This window comes from Pieris napi, chromosome 11 (assembly GCF_905475465.1).
Source record: "Pieris napi chromosome 11, ilPieNapi1.2, whole genome shotgun sequence".
In the NCBI taxonomy this organism is placed as follows: Eukaryota; Metazoa; Arthropoda; class Insecta; order Lepidoptera; family Pieridae; genus Pieris; species Pieris napi.
The window spans coordinates 2,143,899-2,165,116 of record NC_062244.1 but is presented as its reverse complement, the minus strand read 5'-3'; the positions used below and the strand labels follow the sequence as shown (position 1 = coordinate 2,165,116).

Here is a 21,218-nt window from a genome sequence, read left to right as displayed (position 1 = left end):
TATGAATTATGGATATTAATTTCCTGATTTCCACCTACGATACGTGAGTCGGCTGTACTGCCGGGTCGCTTAGGGCTTGTCAGCGGTCGTTCAAAATAATAACGCCAGTAGGATGCTGTTGGTTGCCACGCTTTGCAGTGCCTCGGGCATGTTTGTCCAGGCTCATATGACTTCTGGGCGATCGAAAAATGGCATCACCTTTACCCAGATTACGAGGTAGTAGGACCAGTATCCTAAATACAACAGAATGTAGTCGGTTGCAAAATGTTCGGCAGTTTCTCGGCTTTAGGAGACAAGAGTACGCTTAGGCTGTTTATTTATTTATTGAAGTCTTTTGCCGCGCTAGGGAAAAATGATGAGAGTAAAATTTTACACGCACACCGTCACCAAAAACCGACACCCTGAAGTTAGCTATAGTTAGCATTTCAGTTTTTTTTTATACAATTATTGATACTGTATTGGTACAATATTTAGACAATGTTTCTACATTCTACAAGAATATTTGTATCATACGAGTACTTAAGCTATAGCTCTTGTAACTCACATGTGACTGAACTCCAACCAATGGACGTGAATTAAATAGTAAATATAAGTCCATTTCTTTAACTATGTAGATATAATTTTGTGATATTTAAATAAACTTTATTTAACTAGATAATGCGTTATAATAAAACTTTAAATGTTTTAAATACCTTTATCCTTTCGTTGGTGTCGTTTTTTCTACAAATGTAGAATAACATTTTTGAAAAGATTTTTATCTTGTTACGCCAAAGTTATATATAACTTCTAACGCTTGTACATAAGTACACACGTTTCTTTTTTATTTATTTATGTACTGACATTTGTCTTTACGTTGTACTAAAATGGATCTGTGTTATCTTCATAGAAAAATTATTACGATTAATATTAAGTTATGATTGATTACATTTCGGTGTTTGATTCATTGCTACCAGGTAACGATTTTTGTCTTGCCGGAAATCGTGTCCAGTTCCACTGAACTTGTATTTGGTATAAACATTTAACTGTACTGTTTATTAATTATTCGTTAAAGATTCATAAGTAGTTTAAGAAGTTATTGAACGTTTGGTGTAATAGTTAGTTGGAATAATTATAGGAAATATACCAGGTTCACTAAATTTATAACGACGCTACATATCCAATCAAACCATTTGTACCTCCTTTCAAAAGAACGCGTTTTGGCTAAAATTCAACGATATTCAGATTGGGCTTCTGATAAACGAGCTAGGTCTGGATATCCATAGTAGCTCCCCTTACAGTTTGAAATCAATTTTACTTTAGTTTTTATTATTTATGATTCGCTGTATTTTTTCTCTGTCTTCATGTTTGTTTAAGTGCTTGTCACATTAAATCTTGTATTTTGTTTTTCTTAAGTATTAATGTATCCGTGTGCTGAGCGTTGGCAAGCTTTTATTAAATTAATTTTTATAATATAAAAGACAATTTACACCGGAAAACGACAGAATATTCGGTACGGCGCTATTAACAATCAGGAAGTACATATAATGTATATTTACTCACAATTCGCTGGAGTTGACCTTTTCGCATATAACTGGGAGCTGGCTGAGATGCAGATGGGTAGCGTTCAGCATACACGACCTGTCACCATAGTGTAGATCGTCAGCTGTTACTTTCGATGTTGTTCCTGGAATCACACAATTTAGCTAATTTAAAAAAAAAAACTTTTAATTCAATCGCAAATGAAACTATAAGCTCCTGTATAAAATAAATAAATCAATGGCGCTACAACCTTTTTAGGTCTAGGCCTCAGATTTCTGTTACATGATTATTTGTTAATCTAATAGGCGAGTAGGTGATGAGCCTTTGCCTGACGCATGCCGTCGACTTTCGGGTCTAAGGCAAGCCGGATTCCTCACGACGTTTTCCTTCACCGTTCGAGCTAATGTGAAATGCGCACATAGAAAGAAAGTCTATTGGTGCACAGCCGGGGATCGAACCTAGGACCTCAGGGATGAGGGTCACACGCTAAAGCCACTAGGCCAACACTGCTCATCATGTACCCTTATTAATGCTGGCATTTCATCGCTGTATTACGATACTTTTTCGTTGAGCGAGGAACGCACTTTTAGTTTTCTTGATTTTATTGTCTGTTATTCGTTTACTGAATTTTTTGCTTCAGTTTAGCTGACTTCTGTCTGGGTTATCTCGAAGAGACTGCTATCAACCGTAAGATTCTTATTATGCAAATACATCTTCTGCATAGTTTTTACTATTATCTATTATTTTGTATTCATGTTTGTGATAAAATACTCCGTTATTTTCCTTTTTTACTAAACTTGTTTACTTAATTACTTAATTTTACTTTTAAACTTTAGCATTGCTAACTACGTCATATATACATAATTCTACTGTACGTGTGTATGTCACTGAACTCCTCTTAAACAGCTGGACCGATTTGAATGTTTTTTTTTGTATACGTTTGGGTGGCGCCTTGGATGGCTTAGATTCAAAAATTAGCCCGGCAGATGGCGCTACAGTCGGTATCTAGGTAATTATGCAGGTATCTATGCAGCAAATAAACAGCTAGTATATGTATGAATCTTCTGTGCATATGTTTGTAATTAAACTCCTAAACTGCTGGACAGATTTTGATATGTTCAAGTGGAGTCGACAATGATTTACATTATTAGATTTCTTTTTTGTATGTAAGACGTGTGACAACGGCAGTCGGATCCGCTAGTATACATATATATTGTATATACCCCTTTTAATATTGTTATTATTTTTAATGAAAGTAGTTTTTAATGTTCCTTTAAAAGTATGATTGCTAAAGACTAAATAAAAATACTCGTAATTTTTTTATTTGTTTTTATTATGTAATAAACGGATAATATACTTTTTAATCTAATATACCTAGCCTATATTAAAAAAAAACTATTTTCTAAAAATCAGCGAAAATTCTTATGCAACGAATTAAATTAGCGTTCTCGTATCATTTCGACACAGCAAACCTTGACACAGTTGTTTGATTAGGATCACAGTCTCATGCGCACGTGATCCAGAATGCGCCTATAATGTGTAGAAAATTCTAGACGTCTAGAAAGTTGCTAGGGCATTGAGTTCATTCACTCGGGATTTTCCAAGCAACATTTGAAGTAGTGGAAATTCCTTATATCCCTTCATGTATAATTAATAGATATTTAAGATAAGCTAATTCAAGAGAGCAGTGTTGGCCTAGTGACTTGCGTGCGACTCTCATCCCTGAGGTCGTAGCCTCAGTCCCCGGCTGTGCACCAATGGACGTATGTACGCATTTTACACGCTTGTATAGTAAAGGAAAACAGTATCATGGAATCCATCGTGCAAGCCTGAGACCCAAAAAGTAGACGGCGTTTGTCAGGCACAGGAGGCACAAGAGGCATATTTTGTGAATATGTGAGCACCATGTATCTACATAATAATTTAGTTGTCTGCTGCATTGGTTTTTAGAACATCATGCACCTACTTTATTTTAAAATAGTAGTTTTTTTTAATTCTAGGTACATGGTCTTTATATATAAATCAATGTATAGAAAATATACTAAACTATAAAAGCGTAAGTATGGAGTTTCTTGCCCATTACTCTCCATATGAAACTACATTTTGGAAGGGGCAACTAGAGTCATTTTTTAATATTTTTAACTCGTAATTTCGACTTTCAAAAGCGCATTTTAAATAGTCCTAATTGAAATTAATGATTTGACTAGGAGTGGCCTATTAAAAAAACAAATAATCACGAAACAGAAATCTAAAGCTTACCTATAAAGGTTGAAGCGCCACTGGGTATTTTTATACGCTTTATATTAGCTTCACCTGTATGTATGTATGTATGTATGTAACCGACTCCTTCGGACTCGATTTTGACCCACTTTTAACGGACAGATTTAATTCAAACTTTGCGCACCTGTCAAAGATCGATGACAATGCAATAATCCGAAAAAAATAATGAAAAAAAAATAAAAAAAATAAACTAAAAAATAAATAATACTTTAAAAAAACTAAAACACACGCTTTATATAGAAAACTTAACTAAAAAACAGAAAATAAATTTTAATATATATTAAGAATAATGTAAATAATTCCTAATTTAGGCTGAAAATGGTAATGAACAAAAAATACTGGTATTATTGTGAAAAAGCGTGGGGCGCTCTGTGCAATATTTTTCGTCTATCGAGCAACTCACGCTTTTTTTTTATTAAAGAGACGGGCTAGGAAACTACCGCTTACTACTAAGCCCGGTACTAGTATATTACCATACAAACCGTAGCTCATTATTAAAACACACACACACACACACAGTAGACCTTTTACAACATTCGTCATACAGTCAACGGATTGTGGATTTTTTACTGATATTCCCTTTCACTTAAAATTGCCTGAGGCTTCGAAGTATACGGCGGTCAATGTCAAGGAATGCCACTTGAAGGTCACTTGAAGGTTAATTTAATACGTAACTGAAACGGAGGTACATGTATGCGTGTCTCCGTACTGCTTACTCAAAGCCTTGTCCAGGTTCGATTACCGCAAACGTAAATTAATGGGGCAAGAATGTTTTTGCGTCTGTGATTCGTCATTTGAATCTTCGGCTTAGATGTTTTAAGTAAACAAAGCGATCGACAGCTAAGCCATAATGGTGATTAGACTCTTGCCTATTAAGGCCGATTTACATTATCTTAGTGTTTAGGAGAGTGCTTTAGTACAACTTGAAAGGCAAGTTCTTTAGTGCTTTAGTGCATTGCGAGTGAACGTTTACATTTCTTCCAGTAGAGTATCATAACAGCGCCACAATGAACGCGCAACGACGTCGGCAAATACGCTCTATTCTACGCAAAATACTAACTGTAGTTATGGAACAAATAGAAGACGAGATTTTATTCGAAATAAATAAACTAAATATAAATAATAAACAAAATAGCTTCTTTTAAAGCAGTGTATGCCGAATGCCTAGCCTGTTTGTTTTTGTATAAATTGTTTTTAACGTTCCACAAACATTCGTGAACAACATATTCAGACACAAATTCGATACTTGTACCTTCCGACCATTTTAAAAATCAAAAATCACGCACGCGTTTCACGGCACTTATGCACTCTCCTAAAGATTTTACTAAATTACGTGTTTACACACAACGAGGGAAGATCTCGGGGGGGTGCGCGGGCGCGGGAGGGGTATCACTTGAAACAAAAATAAAAAGCGATTCTATTTTGATTCAACTTGAAAGTCAAGTAGAACCGTACTAAGGCAAGTACATGTTTCAACTAAAGTACTATCCTAAAGCACTCTCCTAAACACTAAGATAATGTAAATCGGCCTTTATGTTTAGTGTTTAGTAGATTACGGTCCTAAACACATATAAAAACTACTTGTTGAGTAGGCGCAATAATCGGCTCAAATATAACAGTATTTCCTTCAACTTCGATTTTGTTCCCTTTGAAGTACAGATTCTTGAACCGTGGGGTTTAAGTGCCAGGCTAATTAAGTTGGCGCCTGGTAGATGGAGCTGGTGCTTTCCTCGCTCAGCGAATAAGTGTCGTTGGAGGCGGTGAGTTTCTTGCCCGCTCTACGCCCTTAACTTATGAACTGGTAGTATATGTAAATTTAGAATCAATTTAATATCTTTTCCGTTGACGTTCATGAATTTCAAGTGTACTTGGTTATGTTTACATTTATTTTGAGTTTTGAGTTTATAGCAATACAGCGAGGAAATGCTGCCAGCGTTAAAGGTACTAGTGGGTTTTTAAGTTTTAATTATTATTATTATTACTATGTTGGTTAAGAACCTTTTGAAGTAGGACGCAGGTTTTAGACATTTAAAATATTGTGAGTTGATACATTTTTCAAGAAGGCAACCTTTAAGGAAAGGTTTTCGGAAATTCCAATACAAACAAGGTAAATACCAGACGGAAAAATATTTTTTCAAAGCAAAAATTACCCGCGATCCATATTTTATCGCTTTTACACCTGCGGAAGGGTTCTTGCAAAATAATAATTGGGATAGATACAAAAATTAGGAAAAAAAAAATTTTTTAAATTACTTTCTTAAAAATATATTTGTAAAAATAGTATTAAGTTTACTCTGTTCTTTTGCAAGAAATAAAAACGCTTTTTTATTTTATTTTATTTTATTTACTCACCTATGAGATAATGTCCTAGCTCTCCAAGGATGTATCCCACAGACACCAAACCCAGCACATACCACTTGTAGAATCCACGCAACTTTGTCAGAAGGCCTCCGTGAAACATTGTGTATTATTCTGAAACAAACAAAACCTTCGGTTTATTAAACGTTATTAATTTTCGTCTAATATATAATGAAAAATGAAATGAATAATGATGGGGGCCGTTCAAGTATTACGTAAGCACTATAGGGGCGAGGGGGTCTTTAATTTTCATATTTGGTGATTACGTCAACAGTAATTATTGGGTAATGTACGCACTCATTGTCTATGCTTGAAAACGAAATGAATTCTCGAGGATTCCTACAAAAAATTAATACGTTTATGTACTATTATTTTTGAGAGCTTTGCTTACTTTTGCTGACTTTTTGGGGGAGGGGGATAAATTGCAGTAAATCTGCTTACGTAATACTGGAACGGCCCCATGCCGCTTGATTGCAATTGGTCTAACGGAATGAAAAATGTCTTTTGGGTTTAGGCCTAACTAAAAATCATATTGAATGAACACTAGTAGCGCCATCTATGTGTCAGCCTACGAACTTTCGAGCCCACCTAATAGACATATTCTTCTTTAACAAACTAACGCGTTTAAAGTTCTGTAAACTTAGTTTTGGCCTAGTGGATTCAGCGTGCGACTCTCATATCTGAGGTCGTAGGTTCGATCCCCGGCTGTGCACCAGTGGAATTTCTTTCTGTGCGTATTTAACATTCGCTCAAATGCATTCAATGGCGAAGGAAAACATCGTGAGGAAAACCGACATGTCTTAGACCCAAAAAGTCGACGGCGTGTGTAAGGCACTGGAGGCTGATCACCTACTTGCCTGTTAGATCTAAAAATGATCATGAAACAGATTCAGAAATCTGAGTCCAAGATTTAAGAGGTACAACCTCGCGCCACTGATTTATTTTAAACTAAGTTACGATGCAATTGATATTATAACTAATGAACATACAATTTTGTATTTATAACGGCTAAGTAAATGTTATCTGGTTTTTAATTATATTTTAAAGTCAAGTTAAGTAAAATATCATTTGTACTTTTGAAAAAAACTTACGACGACAACATCCAACGAAACTGTTCGTCTTCAAACAAATTTATTAGCACGAAATCTTTAATTGGCATGAATGCCAAAAATTGACTTTAGCTTAATTTCTTTACTTCGTCATTTAGATAATTAATTTGTTTTGCATAAAATACATCTGTTGATGCATCTCATCTGAATGAGCAGTTTCTTATGGAAAATTCCAGCCAATTTATATACCTATATATCATTATTGTTTATTTATTTATAAGTTCTAAAACAAAGTGTACTTATGCATAAAATTATACAAGAAAAAATGACATCACAAATTTTACGTATACCTATACACATCAATTATGAACATAAGCAAGTTAGCCAGGGAAATAAATAAATAAGCAACCACAAAATAAAAATTATAACTAAAACTAAATGGAAACTTAAACCTCATTAAGTGCGTTATAGATGTAGTCACCCTGCTGTGCATAAAAATCAAGTCATGTATTTGCAAATATTTTTGTAAAAGATCGGTGTCACGACCATCAATAAAATTTCCATATTAAGCATGCGATTTTAATTAAGTAAACCAAATGTATGGCTCAGAATGCGAGGAGGAAAATTTAACGTGAAAACTAACTAATTATTTTTACATTTTTAAAACGCGTTTTATAAATATTTCCTCGAATGTATATGTTAAAGAATTTATGCAATGGGATTAGGTTATAGCTTCTGTGTTTTGCATGCATTGATATATCCTATTTCACAATTAACAAGAATGTTTAGGGTTTAGGGCGAAAACAAACTTTCTGCGACCCAAATTGCCGCTTGGCGGCGTGACAGTCGCGCTGCTGCAGCTGTCTCTCTCTTACGCATTGCATGTGTGTATTTTAACAACGAGAGCAAGAGAGACGGAAACCGACGCCAGCGCCGCCAACTACGAACTAAACTTGGGGCAGACCCCACTTGGTTCAGGGTAAGCTTTAGAAGAAAGACTTACGTGCAGTGGCGTTCCACAACACAGCCCTTTTTAAGGTTCTTTCTGCCGCACACCAGCTCTTTCTGGAACCGCTGCCAGTAGAGGTATTTCCAGACCGATACGACTTAGTGGCCTTTAAGAAAAGAGCCATTTCCTGATAGGTCGGTAACGCGGTAGCCCCCGGCGTTGCACGTGTTAACATTTTATTGAAAGTAACCCGCTTTCTTGTTTTCCTCCTGTCCCATTAAAACCCCGTTTCTGAATGTCACCCGTAGAGTCCATACTTGCTAAGTATGATTCCCGTATATCATCACTTAATTTTACTCTTAGGAGATGACTAAAGTTGTCTTTGTGGCGCAAATACTCTTGGTCTTCTAGTTTAGCATGTTTCATTATAGCTTTTTGTGCCGCGTACGCCATGAAATTACGTCCGTTTTTAATGTTTTTAATTACGTTGCGGAGTTTGCGCTTAGAAAAGTTTGTATGAACGTACGAACCCAGGGTTAAGATTCACAGATAGTAGGTTAAAGCTACCATAGAGGTTGTCTATGTATAGAATATTTTTAATACACGAATATAGCAACATACTTATTACGATAATCATCTGTCAGGTTAACTTGTCGACCTTGTACAGTTATTAATATGTACTTAATATAATGACGTGTTATATTAAAAATATATGTAATCTATATATAAATACTGTCCTGGCTGTGGCATTGGTCTCGTCGCCTTTAGAATATTCCAGTATTATTTCAGTTCGAATCTCGGGTGTGCCCTAATTAAGACGTAATTTTCGGTTTCAAAGAACAACGTTCAAACTATATAAGAGCGTATTTGTTACAACACTTTTGTCCGCGTTGTACTTTTGGCCATCAATTTTTTAGGATACTTATTTTGATGACGAATATCCATCCTCTATTTCAATCCCGTTTTTAGTAAAAGAAGTAACCTATTTTCTTACAAAATTAGCTTCGGTAGTTTAAGAGCGTAACAAACAGTCAAGTTTCCAGATGTATAAAGAAGTTGGTGGAGAAGATTGGGAGAAAAATGCTCGATAGAGACTTTTTTGACGACTCATTGGTCTAGTGGTTAGTACCCCTGACTGCGAATCCATGGGTCCCGGGTTCGATCCCCGGCTGAGGCGAACATCGATGTGATGAGCATTTGGTGTTGTTCTTAGGTCTTGGGTGTTTAAATATGTATTTATATCTATCTAAACTCAAGCCACCCATAACACAAGCTTCACCAGCTTAGCATGGGACTAGGTCAATTGGTGTGAATTGTCTTTAAAAAAAAAAAAAAAAGAGAGAGATTAAGACAGTTGGAGGACTACTCGATAGTACATTGGAAAAAAAATCTGTATAAAAATTTCAAGGAATACATGAGGCTTAATTATTATTATTTACAATCGTGTTCAGCGAGGCAACGTAGACCATAAATCATGTGATTAACTTGCGTTTATTAATGTTTCATATAAATGGGCGGTACTAAAAACACTTTACTATAAAAAAAAAAAAATAAAAAAAAAAATGTTTATTATGGAACATAAGATACATGTATCACTTATTCCACGTCATTAAATTTGAATTTGTCGGCATCCCTACTCATCGGCAAAGAAGACAGAGGGTGTAGGCCGAGAGAAAAAGCCGGCGTAAAAAACTCTCGGTACTCTTTTAAACTACTAACAAAGCCCTAAGCAGTTTGGTGCAGGATTAGAAGTCGAGGCGATTCTAAAATCATCGTGTCACGTAGTAGCACTGACCCAAATAATTGTAATAACATAATAAGCTAAGGCCACGTCCTATTGTTGTCTGCACGAGACATCATAAGTAATCTTAAAACTATTATTTGTCAGCTAATAATTATGTTATAACAGCGTGGGCAGTGAATTAATTTAGTGGTTTTTTGTCACTGGCATTCGGCGGACAGTTATGTCACGCATGTGATTCTGCTGCGGTGGTTGGCACTTAATTCTAAAGGCTGCTAATTTTGCTTGTAATTGTAATGCGTTGGTTTCATTGACAGTTTTTCTGTGTTTCGGTCCGAACGTACCAAGACGAGAGCCTTCTCTGTAACTTCTAGTAGCGATAGCAACGACAAGTAGCAGTGTAATATTATTAAATATACAATATATAATAAATAGTTAGTAGGATATTTTAAGCGATATCTCGTGACGGTTTTGAACATTTCGAATTAAGGTAAACTTCTCATTTTGATACAGCTTGTTTTTTGTTTTTTGATCATCTGATGTTAAGTGATACCGCCGCTCATGGACACTCTTAAGGCTAGAGGGCTCGCGAGTGCGTTGCCGGCTTTTTAAAAATTGGTACGCTTTTCGCTTGAAGGAACCTTAGTCGAATTGGTTCGGAAATACTTCATTGGGCAGCACATAGTGGAGTGCGTAGCAAAAATGGGTTAAGAAACGCTCAGTGGAGGTGATATGGGTGGAATTTTGTATTCCATCTAAACATCTGATGATGAAACTCAGCTGCAGGTATTAATCGGAACAACTGCTTTGAACACTTTTCATGGTAAATGCGGTAGAAGATGCAGAGTGATCCCACATCTCTACTCAACGCCAAGTATGTAATTTATATAAGAAATATCACACCGCTTACAGGTTTCCTTGACTATTTTGACAAATTGTCTTTGACAAAGTCAATAAAACAATATATAATTATGACTTTCTTATTCAATAGCAAGAGAAATAAATGGCTAAAAACATAAACAATAAACAGCGTTCATATGGATCGATTATTGCCTGAAATTCAAGATTCAAAGCCTTTATTTTTAACTAATACAAGAGAACAAAATATAAATGTATAAAAAAAAAGAAAAAAAGTTTAACAAGCACAGCTGTCCTCTTGTATAGCTTGCCTTTGTGGCACAAAGGCCTCCTCCAACTGTTTCCATTCCTTCCTATCCCTGGCAAGTCTTTGCCACAGAGGACCAGTGGCTTTTTTAAAGTCGTCAGCCCACCGGGCACATGGTCTTCCTCTCTTTCGCTTGGTGTTGTAGCGAGGTGTCCATTGGGTGACTTTTTTCGACCATTTTGCTCTCTGGCCTCTGAGCAGGTGTCCTGTCCATCTCCATTTAAGCCTTTTGGCTCTGGTCATTGCATCTTCCCAGTTGGTGATCCTTCGGAGATCTACAGCTCTTTTCCTATCATTCCGTGTGTACCCTAGTATGCTCCTTTCCATACTTCTCTGGCAAGTCACAAGCTTTTGACTTGTGACTTGCTTAGTGGTCCAAGTTTCGCAGCCGTACGTTAGGATAGGTAAGATACAGGTGTTGAAGATGCTCCTTTTGATCCTAAGTGGGTAATCTTTATTCTTTAGGATGTGTTTTAATGACCAGAATCTTTTCCAGGCATTTGAGGTTCTTCTCTCTATTTCCTGATGGGCTTGTTCTGTCATGGAGATGAGTTGTCCCAAGTATATGTAGGTTGTCACATATTCTAGGTTTTCGTTCTCTAGGATAATAGTATCTGGTGTTCTGTTTGTCATGGCTTTTGTTTTTGATTTGTTCATTGTTAAACCCACTTCTTTGCTTTTGGTTGCCAGTTCTTCGATCATAGTTTGTAGTGTTCCCGGGTTGTCAGTTATGAGCACAATGTCATCTGCAAATCTCAAATGGTTGATCCTTTCTCCATCTATGTTTATACCGCAATCTTCCCAGTGTAGGTTTCTGAAGACTTCTTCCAACACACTAGTAAAGAGCTTAGGCGAAAGAGGGTCTCCCTGTCTGACTCCTTTTTTGAGTGGGAATGATTCTCCCAGCATCTCCAGCTTCACCCTGGCTGAGCACTGGCTGTAGACATTTCCGATGAGTCTTATGTATTTCCCTTCAATGCCTTGGTTTTTTAGCGCTCTCCAAATGCATGGGTGCTCCAAAGAGTCGAAAGCTTTGCTGTAGTCGACAAAAGCCAGATACAGGGGATATCCATATTCCTGGCACTTTTCGACAATTTGCTTCAAGGTGTGCATGTGGTCTATTGTGGAGAATCCAGACCGAAATCCGGCTTGCTCGATAGGTTGTTGTTCGTCAAGTTGTTTGGTGATGCGGTTGAGAATGATTTTTGCAAAGACTTTATACACGTTGGACATAAGACTGATAGGACGATAGTTGCTAAGGTCTTCTTTGTCTCCTTTCTTGTGGATTAGGATTATTGTGCTTTGTGTCCATTGTGTAGGTATGTATTCAGTATCCAATATTTCATTGAATAGATTTGTTAATGTTGTTAGTGTGTCCGGAAGTGCAATTTTGATTGTCTCATTTGTTATGTTGTCGGGGCCAGGGGATTTTTCATTTTTCTGTGTCAGGATTGCATATTCGACTTCCCTTTCTAAAACAGGTGGGATAGGTTCTTCGTGTTCTGGGTCAGGGTTGGCATATGTTTCGGAATTGTTGTTACATGAGTACAGTTCTTTAAAGAAGGATGTTGCAGTATCTAGTATTGTTTTTCTATTTGTAACTAAGTTTTTGTCCTGTTTTTTGAGTCTTGGTATCCATTGTTTAGGTGGTTGTAGTTCTTTTAGGGCTTTCCTTATTCCTCCTGTTTTAGTAATATGATTTATTATGCAGTCCATTGTTTTTTTTGCTTTATCCTTTTTTATACTCTTGTTAATTTCTTTGCTGATCATTGTTATTTCTTTTAATATGTCTTTATCCTTTTTGTTCTTGAATAATTCTTTTCTTTCCGAAATTAGTTGTTTGGTCTGTGTGCTTAATATTTCCTTCGTCTGTTGTTTTGGTTTTTTAGCTTGATACATTCTGTTTATTTCTTTATTGTATCTTTCCTGCATTGCGTTCGGCGATTCTAGCAGATAGTTTGCGTCTAATTTGGTAGTAAGGGTGTATTCCTCAGAAGGTAGCACTTGTTTGTAGCGTTGCCTAGATTTAACCTGGTTTTTGGAGTGTAAGGTTGCTCTGACCATTCGGTGGTTGGTGTAGAAGTTGAACTGGTTGATTACCTTTACGTCTTTGAAAGCTTTGGGTTGATTGCTTGTTATGAAATCGATTTCGTTATGGTAGCTACCGTCTGGTGACTTCCAGGTCCATTTTTTGCTAGGTTTTTTCTTAAAGAATGTGTTGAGGATAGCCAGGTTGTTTTCGTGACTCAGATTTACTAGTCGTTCTCCGTTATTATTTCTCTTTCCTATGGTGTATTCGCCGATGATATTTTCTTCTCCTGATCTTTGCTTGCCAATTTTCCCATTGAAGTCTCCCATAATTATTAAGTTTTTTTCTGTTACATCTATTGTTTTGGATAGTTGATGATAGAATGAGTCTTTTGTGGCTTCTTCTGCTTGTTCTGTTGGTGCATACACTTGTATCAAGGTCCAGTGTTCTCTGTAGCCTGTTATCTTTATTTTTAGGATTGCTATTCTTTCTGAGATGCCTGTGAATTCTAGTATGCTGTTCTTGAGTTCCTTTCTGACCATGAAGCCTACTCCGTAGTGTCCTTTTGTCTCTCCAATAGAATATAGAATGTAGTCGTCATGTTCAGTGATTTCTGTTCCTAGTCTTCTGACTTCGCTAAGGCCTAGAATGTTCCATTTAATGTTCTTGAGCGCCTCTTCCAGTTCCATAAGTCGATCGCATGTTCTTAGTGTTAGTACGTTGAGCGTGCCGATATAAATATTGGTGTTTATTTGACTTCGTTGCTTAGACTTTGGTAGGTTGGGCTTTGGTGGGTTTGGATTTGGTAGGTTGTGTTTTGGCCGGTTCGTTTGCTCCAATGTGATTTTCAGAGATCTCTCTCGAGGGTCAGCTGGAGGGCTGCGGTCGCGCTTCCCCACGGAGACCGCTGTCCGGCTTGGGGAAAGGTATATTTTGTTGGTTGTTTGTATTTGTTCTTTGGTTTTATTTTTGTTTTGATTCCGGGGACCGCTGTGTACTAATTGTTATTGGTTAGATGTTTCTGAAATAGAATTTGTTCTGTGGCGTATCATTTTTTCAAATGCATTGGTTACAATCATTTTCTTTGGCTCCGTCTGCCTTGTACCTTCATAGCAGTCAGATTGCGTTGGTGTTTTAGATGGTGAGCGCTTCCTTTTCTCAGTTGCCTTGGTTGAGTTTGTTTCCTTTATTATGAGCCGATCATATCGGATGAGAGCCAGATTTCCTTTCTTTCTTTCTTCTTGTTGTAGGGACTTTAATTCTTTTCTCTTCTGCAGTACTTCTTTGGGGTAGTCTTCAGACACGTATATGTTTGCAGGGAATCTTTTGTTGTTTTTTAAGATTTCTATTTTTCTCCATGCTAGAGTAAACTTTATGAGAATAGGCCTGCGTTTCTGGTCGACTTTAGAGCCAAGTCTACGAGCTTCACTTATTTCCCATTTATCAAAGTTGTCCAACTCGCAATCTTTACCCACCTCGTTAAGGACCTTCAGGACCAGTTGTAGGAGTTCTGCATTATTGCTTTCGTTTTCCTCTACTCCGTGGAGTATTAAATTATTTTTTCTGACTTCTCTCTCCAGATTTTGCACCTTATTCTTCATAATTGCCACGTCGTTTTTAAGTATTTTATTCTCTTCTACCAACGGTTTCAGTTTTTCTTCTATTGTCGACGCCATACTTTGGGTAAGGCTTTTGGTAAGGGCAGTTGTTTGCTCACGAAATTCGTCCCTAGTATCCTTTTTGTTTTTATTCAGCTTCTCGTCAATTTCCATTATTTTTTCTAGTAGACGTGCCAGCTGTTTCTCCATGGCTGTGAGTTAGCGTTAGTACGTGTGTGTAAAATCGATTTTTAGTTGGCAACACTAAGTTAGCAGCACTGGTTGGTAGTTGGTATCACCGGTTGAAATTTTTTTTTTTTCTATGTAATATTTATTACATTAATCTTGCGGACACTGCCCTCTATTGACAATTAGTTAGATTAGTTACTTTATATTATTATTAAATATATTTCCGTAATTGCACAACAATAAATGCTCTCTTTAAAAGTGCCTCAGTAAAAATTGCACTGCAATAAATGCTCTTCACAGTAATGTACGTTTCAGTACTTATACTTTATATTTAAGCAACTCACAATAACGGTCGTTGATCCAAAATAAACACGTATTAGACAGAAAAAACTGTCAATCTGGGATCTCAGTTCACTTACACAAAGTTTTTTTTTTTAGTTCACAATTTATAGTCACCAACACAAAATCAGTTTTGAAAAGTCGAACTATTTGTATATATTCCGTACTCCACAAAGGACCTATCACTTCCAGAGATGGACAATTCACTAATATTGCCTTATTATTGCTATTTATGATATATTTCTACTTTTAACTATATTTAATTAATTATGTTATGAGGACACGATGTGTCTGTTATGACTACCCGCCCCGGAATCCTGAAATTATTATTTATTAAATCTCGAATAAAGAGAATTCAAAATATACTTTTGACATTAATTAAGATTTCATTCCTATTATGAGTTTTTGTTTCCAGTGGTCATAATTTTCCGTCCATTTCACGGATTTTTACATGATCAGTCATCAAATAGTTATTGTTCCGGGAATTAGAATACTGCTTCTAGTAGCACGCAATGTCCTTTAAGAATATTTAAAACATGACTGTATAATGTTATCGGTGCAAATCAGTATTATATTCAGTTCCTAAGTCTTATGTGCAAGTCGTGAGGATATTGTGCATATAAATTAGGATCATGGCAATTTATAATTATGCTATAATAAATTATACTTCGATTCCTTCCGCTGGACGACTGGTAAGGCTACTGCTAAATAAACACTTTTCATTCACCAGCAACGCACGCGCAGGCCTTCCAGCGTCGCATGTCCATGAACGCATACAGCCCTGCGTCAGTTAGCAGTCATTTTATGATTTGGCATTCTGATAAACAATAAAGTACAAGCTCCCACCTTTTCAGAATGCCAAATCATAAAATGACTGCTTCACGACTGATTTGAGAGCGACCGCCGATGCGAAAACCGCTGTGTGAGTTCGTGAAGTGAGTTACAGAATCGCAGAGCAGTACTTGATCGATTTGGTATTTCATAACACTTTTCTGATTATGAAAGTTTGAAATAAAAATATCGATTATTAGCATATTTGTATATTTCTATAACATTAATAAAGCGCGCAGTTAAAACGTCTTACTTGCAATTAATATATCTCCCTGACCAGTCCAGTTATTACATATATTATACGACTACATTTTATACTATGTTAATTGCGTTATAATTTTTTAATGATATAATTAAATTTAAAGTAAACAATAAAATACAAGGTTGCTTAAGTTGTCATAATTTAAAATGCGAACAGGTTGTAACGCCAATTGTCAATATTAAGAACAAGGCTGGGAAGAATATACAGCCTCTTTGCTGTTCAAATATAATAAAACATAAAAAACAAGTGTGTGCTATTTGATTAACCTTCGATATGAACGTGTTATGTAAGTAATAAAATTCGAGGTAAATAGTTTAAGATTAATATGTTTCCGTGTGTGGTTTTAAGATAAAAATATCAATGTGAAAGGGGGTTTCTAGAATTTTCAACGAGCAATCGATAACAAATAATTGTGTAGAGTCATTTGAAATTGCTTTTATATTTTTTTACATTGTAGAAGAAAAAACGTTAATTTGAATAAAGCACACACACATTTAAAAGAATTACTAACAAACACTTTAATAAAAAATGGGCCCAACTCAGCTTTAAGCTGCTGTCACCACCAACAAATCTTGGAATAATAGTTTTTATTCAACAAACAAGATTATCTGTCTGTCACACAGCTGTAAAGTTTTTCCCTTTTTTTTTTAAATTTCCTTGTGTTACCTAAATGAATAAATGATTTTTAATTTGAATTTAAGAATAACAATAATTTAACGGTGAAAGTATATCTGTGTTAATCATTTGTATTAAAAATCGAATCAAGATCGAGGACGGTTGGTTGAGGGATGTCAAAGTAAGCTGTTTGTCAAGAGAGTTGCTATTAATGAATTTAACACCAAAATAAGAATAGTTGCGACGTCGGAGGAACAAAAGCTTGTTATCTTGGTGATCTGCATCTTCTCAACAAAAAGAATAATAATTTCTTGACACGTGTAACCACGTGTAACAGCTTTTATGCAAATATTTTACACAAATGTTAAACAGTTCTTACATGTACTAGCTAGTAGAAGCTACTGAAATCAAAGCAAATCTATTCTTCAAAACTACGAGTTTCAATTGTTTTGTAGAAGAATTTTTATGAATGTAATTATTTTGTTTTAAATTACAGAAATATGAATTATTTTTTTATTCGTATGATGTTTTCTGGTTTAATTAGGATGTTTGAGCAGTGCTGGAGAATGCAGGTTTGTACCTCAGCTGTGCACCAATGGACTTTTCTGTGTGTGTTAAACACACTCGCTCGTATGTGAAGATGAACATCGTGAGGAGAACGGGCACGTCTTAGACCCAAAATGTTGATGGCGTGTGCACAGATATTTTCTCTAAGTAAAGGATGTTATCATGATAATTATCTTGTATGAAATATTTTTATGTTCACTTTTTAAGGCCATGAACAATAGAATGTCACCTGTGGATATCCGCCTTATAGTGATATTAAATACAAATTTATGATAATTACATGTTCCTATAGATCTTTATTATAGATAACTAGTCTTAAGTACTGGTAATTGTTGGTTGCATTTTACACTAAGTACTGAAATAGTTTTTACATTTGTCATGTAGGGTGATTCACCTATAAAGTAATTTAAAAAACTTAATACATAATATTCCTAGGTTTGGATTTCCCGTAAGTAATAAGTAAGAAAATAAAATGCTTATTTACAATTAATTATCTGTGCAAATTCGAAGAATTCTATTACCTTCATAACAGTGAGTAACAATCTGATGAAATGTCAATTGTCACGGAAGGGGTTTTACCGTTTGACGTTTGGACCGGGGCTATTATAACTAGTTTCTTAACCAAGGTCCTTTGGAGTAAACTTGGCGCATTATAATTTCCGAATATCGGAATTGCACAATTTATTTTTTCAATAACTACTTATAAGATTATAATTAAAACATGTTTTATCAATATTATGACAAACACGATTAATGAGCACGCAATTATAAATAATTCCAGTGTTAATAATTAATTGGTAAATAGTACCGCTTCTCTCATTTGCATTGTATTAAAGACATAGGTAAATGTTATCAAACAATCTTTATTGTTTGTTGTGAATTGTCAATCGGTCTTCGAAGTGGTGTTCGCGAATTTATTTTTCTAAATCATATTCGTATAAGAAATCTTTTAGAATTTCGTCCGTTAACTAACTAACAATTTTGAACTAGATTTAAAATTGTCACAGTGATATAGTTTATTTAATTTTTAGAAGCTTTTAAATTTCGAATAGCGATTGTTAATGCATTAAGCGAATTATTAAATAAAATTATTTTCTTAAACATTTGTTTGATTTTTTTAAGATTTCCAACACACATACAATATTTACAATATTCTCAACCCACATAGTAATCATAATAACTAAAAATTGATAAATAAAATTTAAAATGCCTTTAACGCTGGCAGCATTTCCTGGCTGTATTGCGATACTTATTCGTTAAGCGAAGAAAGCACCAGCTTTGGGGTCACCAGTACCATCTACTAGGCGCCAATTTCAATCCATTAGTTTTCTGCAGTAAATTTGCTAATATTAAATGTCGTTAACATTAGTTGATACAATTCCACTCCAACAATGGTATATATATAGGTCAGGTGGGGTAAATGCGAGTACCATAACTTGATTGACTTGTTATTTTGTGGTCTTTTACAATTTACAAATAATTTTTACTGTGAATATTAAACATGTTTTAGGCTTTTGTTTGATGACTTATATTTAATTATGGATGATTACAGATTAACTCTCTATTGCATTTTCCCGGTGTAAAGGGTAAATGTAAAAAATATGTTAAATTTCTAATAGTGTAGATAGTTACTAATCTGGGGTAATAGCAATAAAATACGCAAATTGAAATATACTTTGGCTTTTATTGCAACAAGATCGGTGAAAATCTGTCAATCCATCAGATTCAAAAAGTTGTCAGAGTGTAGTGAAAGAAGTACTTTACGTGTATAAGAGATGCTAGCACTAGTTTATTTTGAGTGTAAACAGTTAAAGTTATGGTATTACATTTGCCCCGTTCATGCATTTACCCCACCTGACTATAATATTTTTTCTTCGTAGGATGTCCTTGGAAGAACATGTTCCCATAGAACTGAATCATAATATATGTCATTATCACTCGGAAGCCATTATAAAAAATTCGTGTGATGAAAAATATAATTAAAACGACACAAATTGCGAGGTTAATTAACGAACGGCCTTAAATGAATGAACTCGTGTTTGTATAAGTAATTAGTGTCTCAGGTTGCCATATAAGGCCGTACTTGTTGGCCGTTGTCCATTATCTCTAATTCTATCTAAAAAACGGTAGTGCAATGAAATATATAATCATGAGGGTTTATTAGGGGCCGCTCAAGTATTACGTAAGGACTATAGGGGGAAGGGGGTCTTTGATTTTCTTATTTGGTGATTACGTCAAGAGTAATTATTTACCTTTTTACACATATCTATGCTTGAAAACGAAATGCATTTTCGAGGATTTCTACAAAAAATTAATACGTTTATGTACTATTATTTTTGAGAGCTTTGCTTACTTTTGGTGACAAAAGGAAGGGGATATAATGCAGTAAATCTGCTTACGTAATACTTGAACGTGAATAATTATGATTAAAGTATAGGGCAATGACCTTTCTTAACTTCCGATTAAATTTGGAGTGAAATAAAAATCAAATTAATATAAAGGTCAATTTTAAGTGTTAAATGTTTTTAAACTTCGTAGTACCAACCAGCCTTGCGATTCTGTAACTCACTTTTCGAACAGCGGTTTTTGCAGCGGCGGTCGCGCTCAAATCAGTCGATAAGGAGGGTAGGCTTGTAGTTTATTGTTTATTAGAATGCCAAATCGTAAAATGACAGGTAATATTATAGTATATATACGATGGGTCTATAGCCATTTTCTATTGGTAATCTAACTCGTAACTCCTTTAAAACTACAATTTCAAAACAGGTCAATGTAATGTAACAATTAACTAATTGTTTTTATTAAGATGATTTATTTATTTATTAATATACAGCAAATCACGCCATTAAATTCCTTAAAATCTGAAGTATGAAAAGTTTATTTTTAACTAATAGTTCTTTCTTTTTCTTTATTCAAAATTTGCGAGGTCGACACGTACTTGACCGTTGTGATACCATCGACAAAATGTATGAAGGTTGCAAACTATTCGCCTTTGTTTAACACTTAGAACCTATTATATAATATACAAGCTACGTCCGGATAAACATTGTGAATGATCTATAAACAGATAAAACCGTTTTACCGTAATTTTAGTCGCACTCGTTTCATCATTCATTTTCCTATGCAAAAAAGGATACTTCGACTATTTATTAATAATCTCGTAAGGAGCTAAGGACCTTACCTTCTTGTAAAGAAAAATAAAAAGTCAAAATATATTTTTCTATATAGCAAGAGGCCTGACTCTTTGATACATTTAGAAGAATAGACAAGAACTGGAGAACAACTCTTCGCCACTCTTTTAATCGCCTAACCCGATGTTTGTCAAGTAAGTTATGCTAATATATTTTTTCCTTGACAGGTCATTGACGACACAATGCCCAGTTTCAGGACCAAACTACAACTTTTTAAGAACTTAGGATAATAAACTGCAGTTCCCTTTTAGTTTTCTTTCTAATCCACAAGCCTACTAGCAAAGAATTCGAAGTATGATTCAGGTCTATGACTCACAAATCCATAGCTAACTAGATCCTGTCCATAATCTAGTCTGTTTTAGATTTGAAAGATTCTTATTTTAAACTTTAACAGACTACATAGATAATAAATACTTCTTTGATCAGCTGCAGTTTTGATTTATTAAAGTGAAATAGCAGATTAAAAAATATGTATTCATTTGCATAAAAAGCTATTGAAATTTATTTTATATTATAAAGTAGACAAATAATCACTAA

General features: G+C 35.1%; 1 protein-coding gene across 1 annotated transcript in view; it reads right to left on the bottom strand.

The window, feature by feature from the left end:
- LOC125053558 (probable 4-methylmuconolactone transporter) overlaps positions 1-21,218 on the bottom strand; it is a 42,184-nt gene that overhangs the window by 10,209 nt on the left and 10,757 nt on the right. The window contains exons 2-3 of the mRNA XM_047654955.1: positions 6,151-6,270; positions 1,540-1,663 (exon numbers count right to left, since the gene is read on the bottom strand). Of these exons, the coding sequence (XP_047510911.1) occupies positions 1,540-1,663; positions 6,151-6,259 (233 nt within the window). The 5' untranslated portion in view covers positions 6,260-6,270. The remainder of the gene's footprint in view (positions 1-1,539; positions 1,664-6,150; positions 6,271-21,218) is intronic.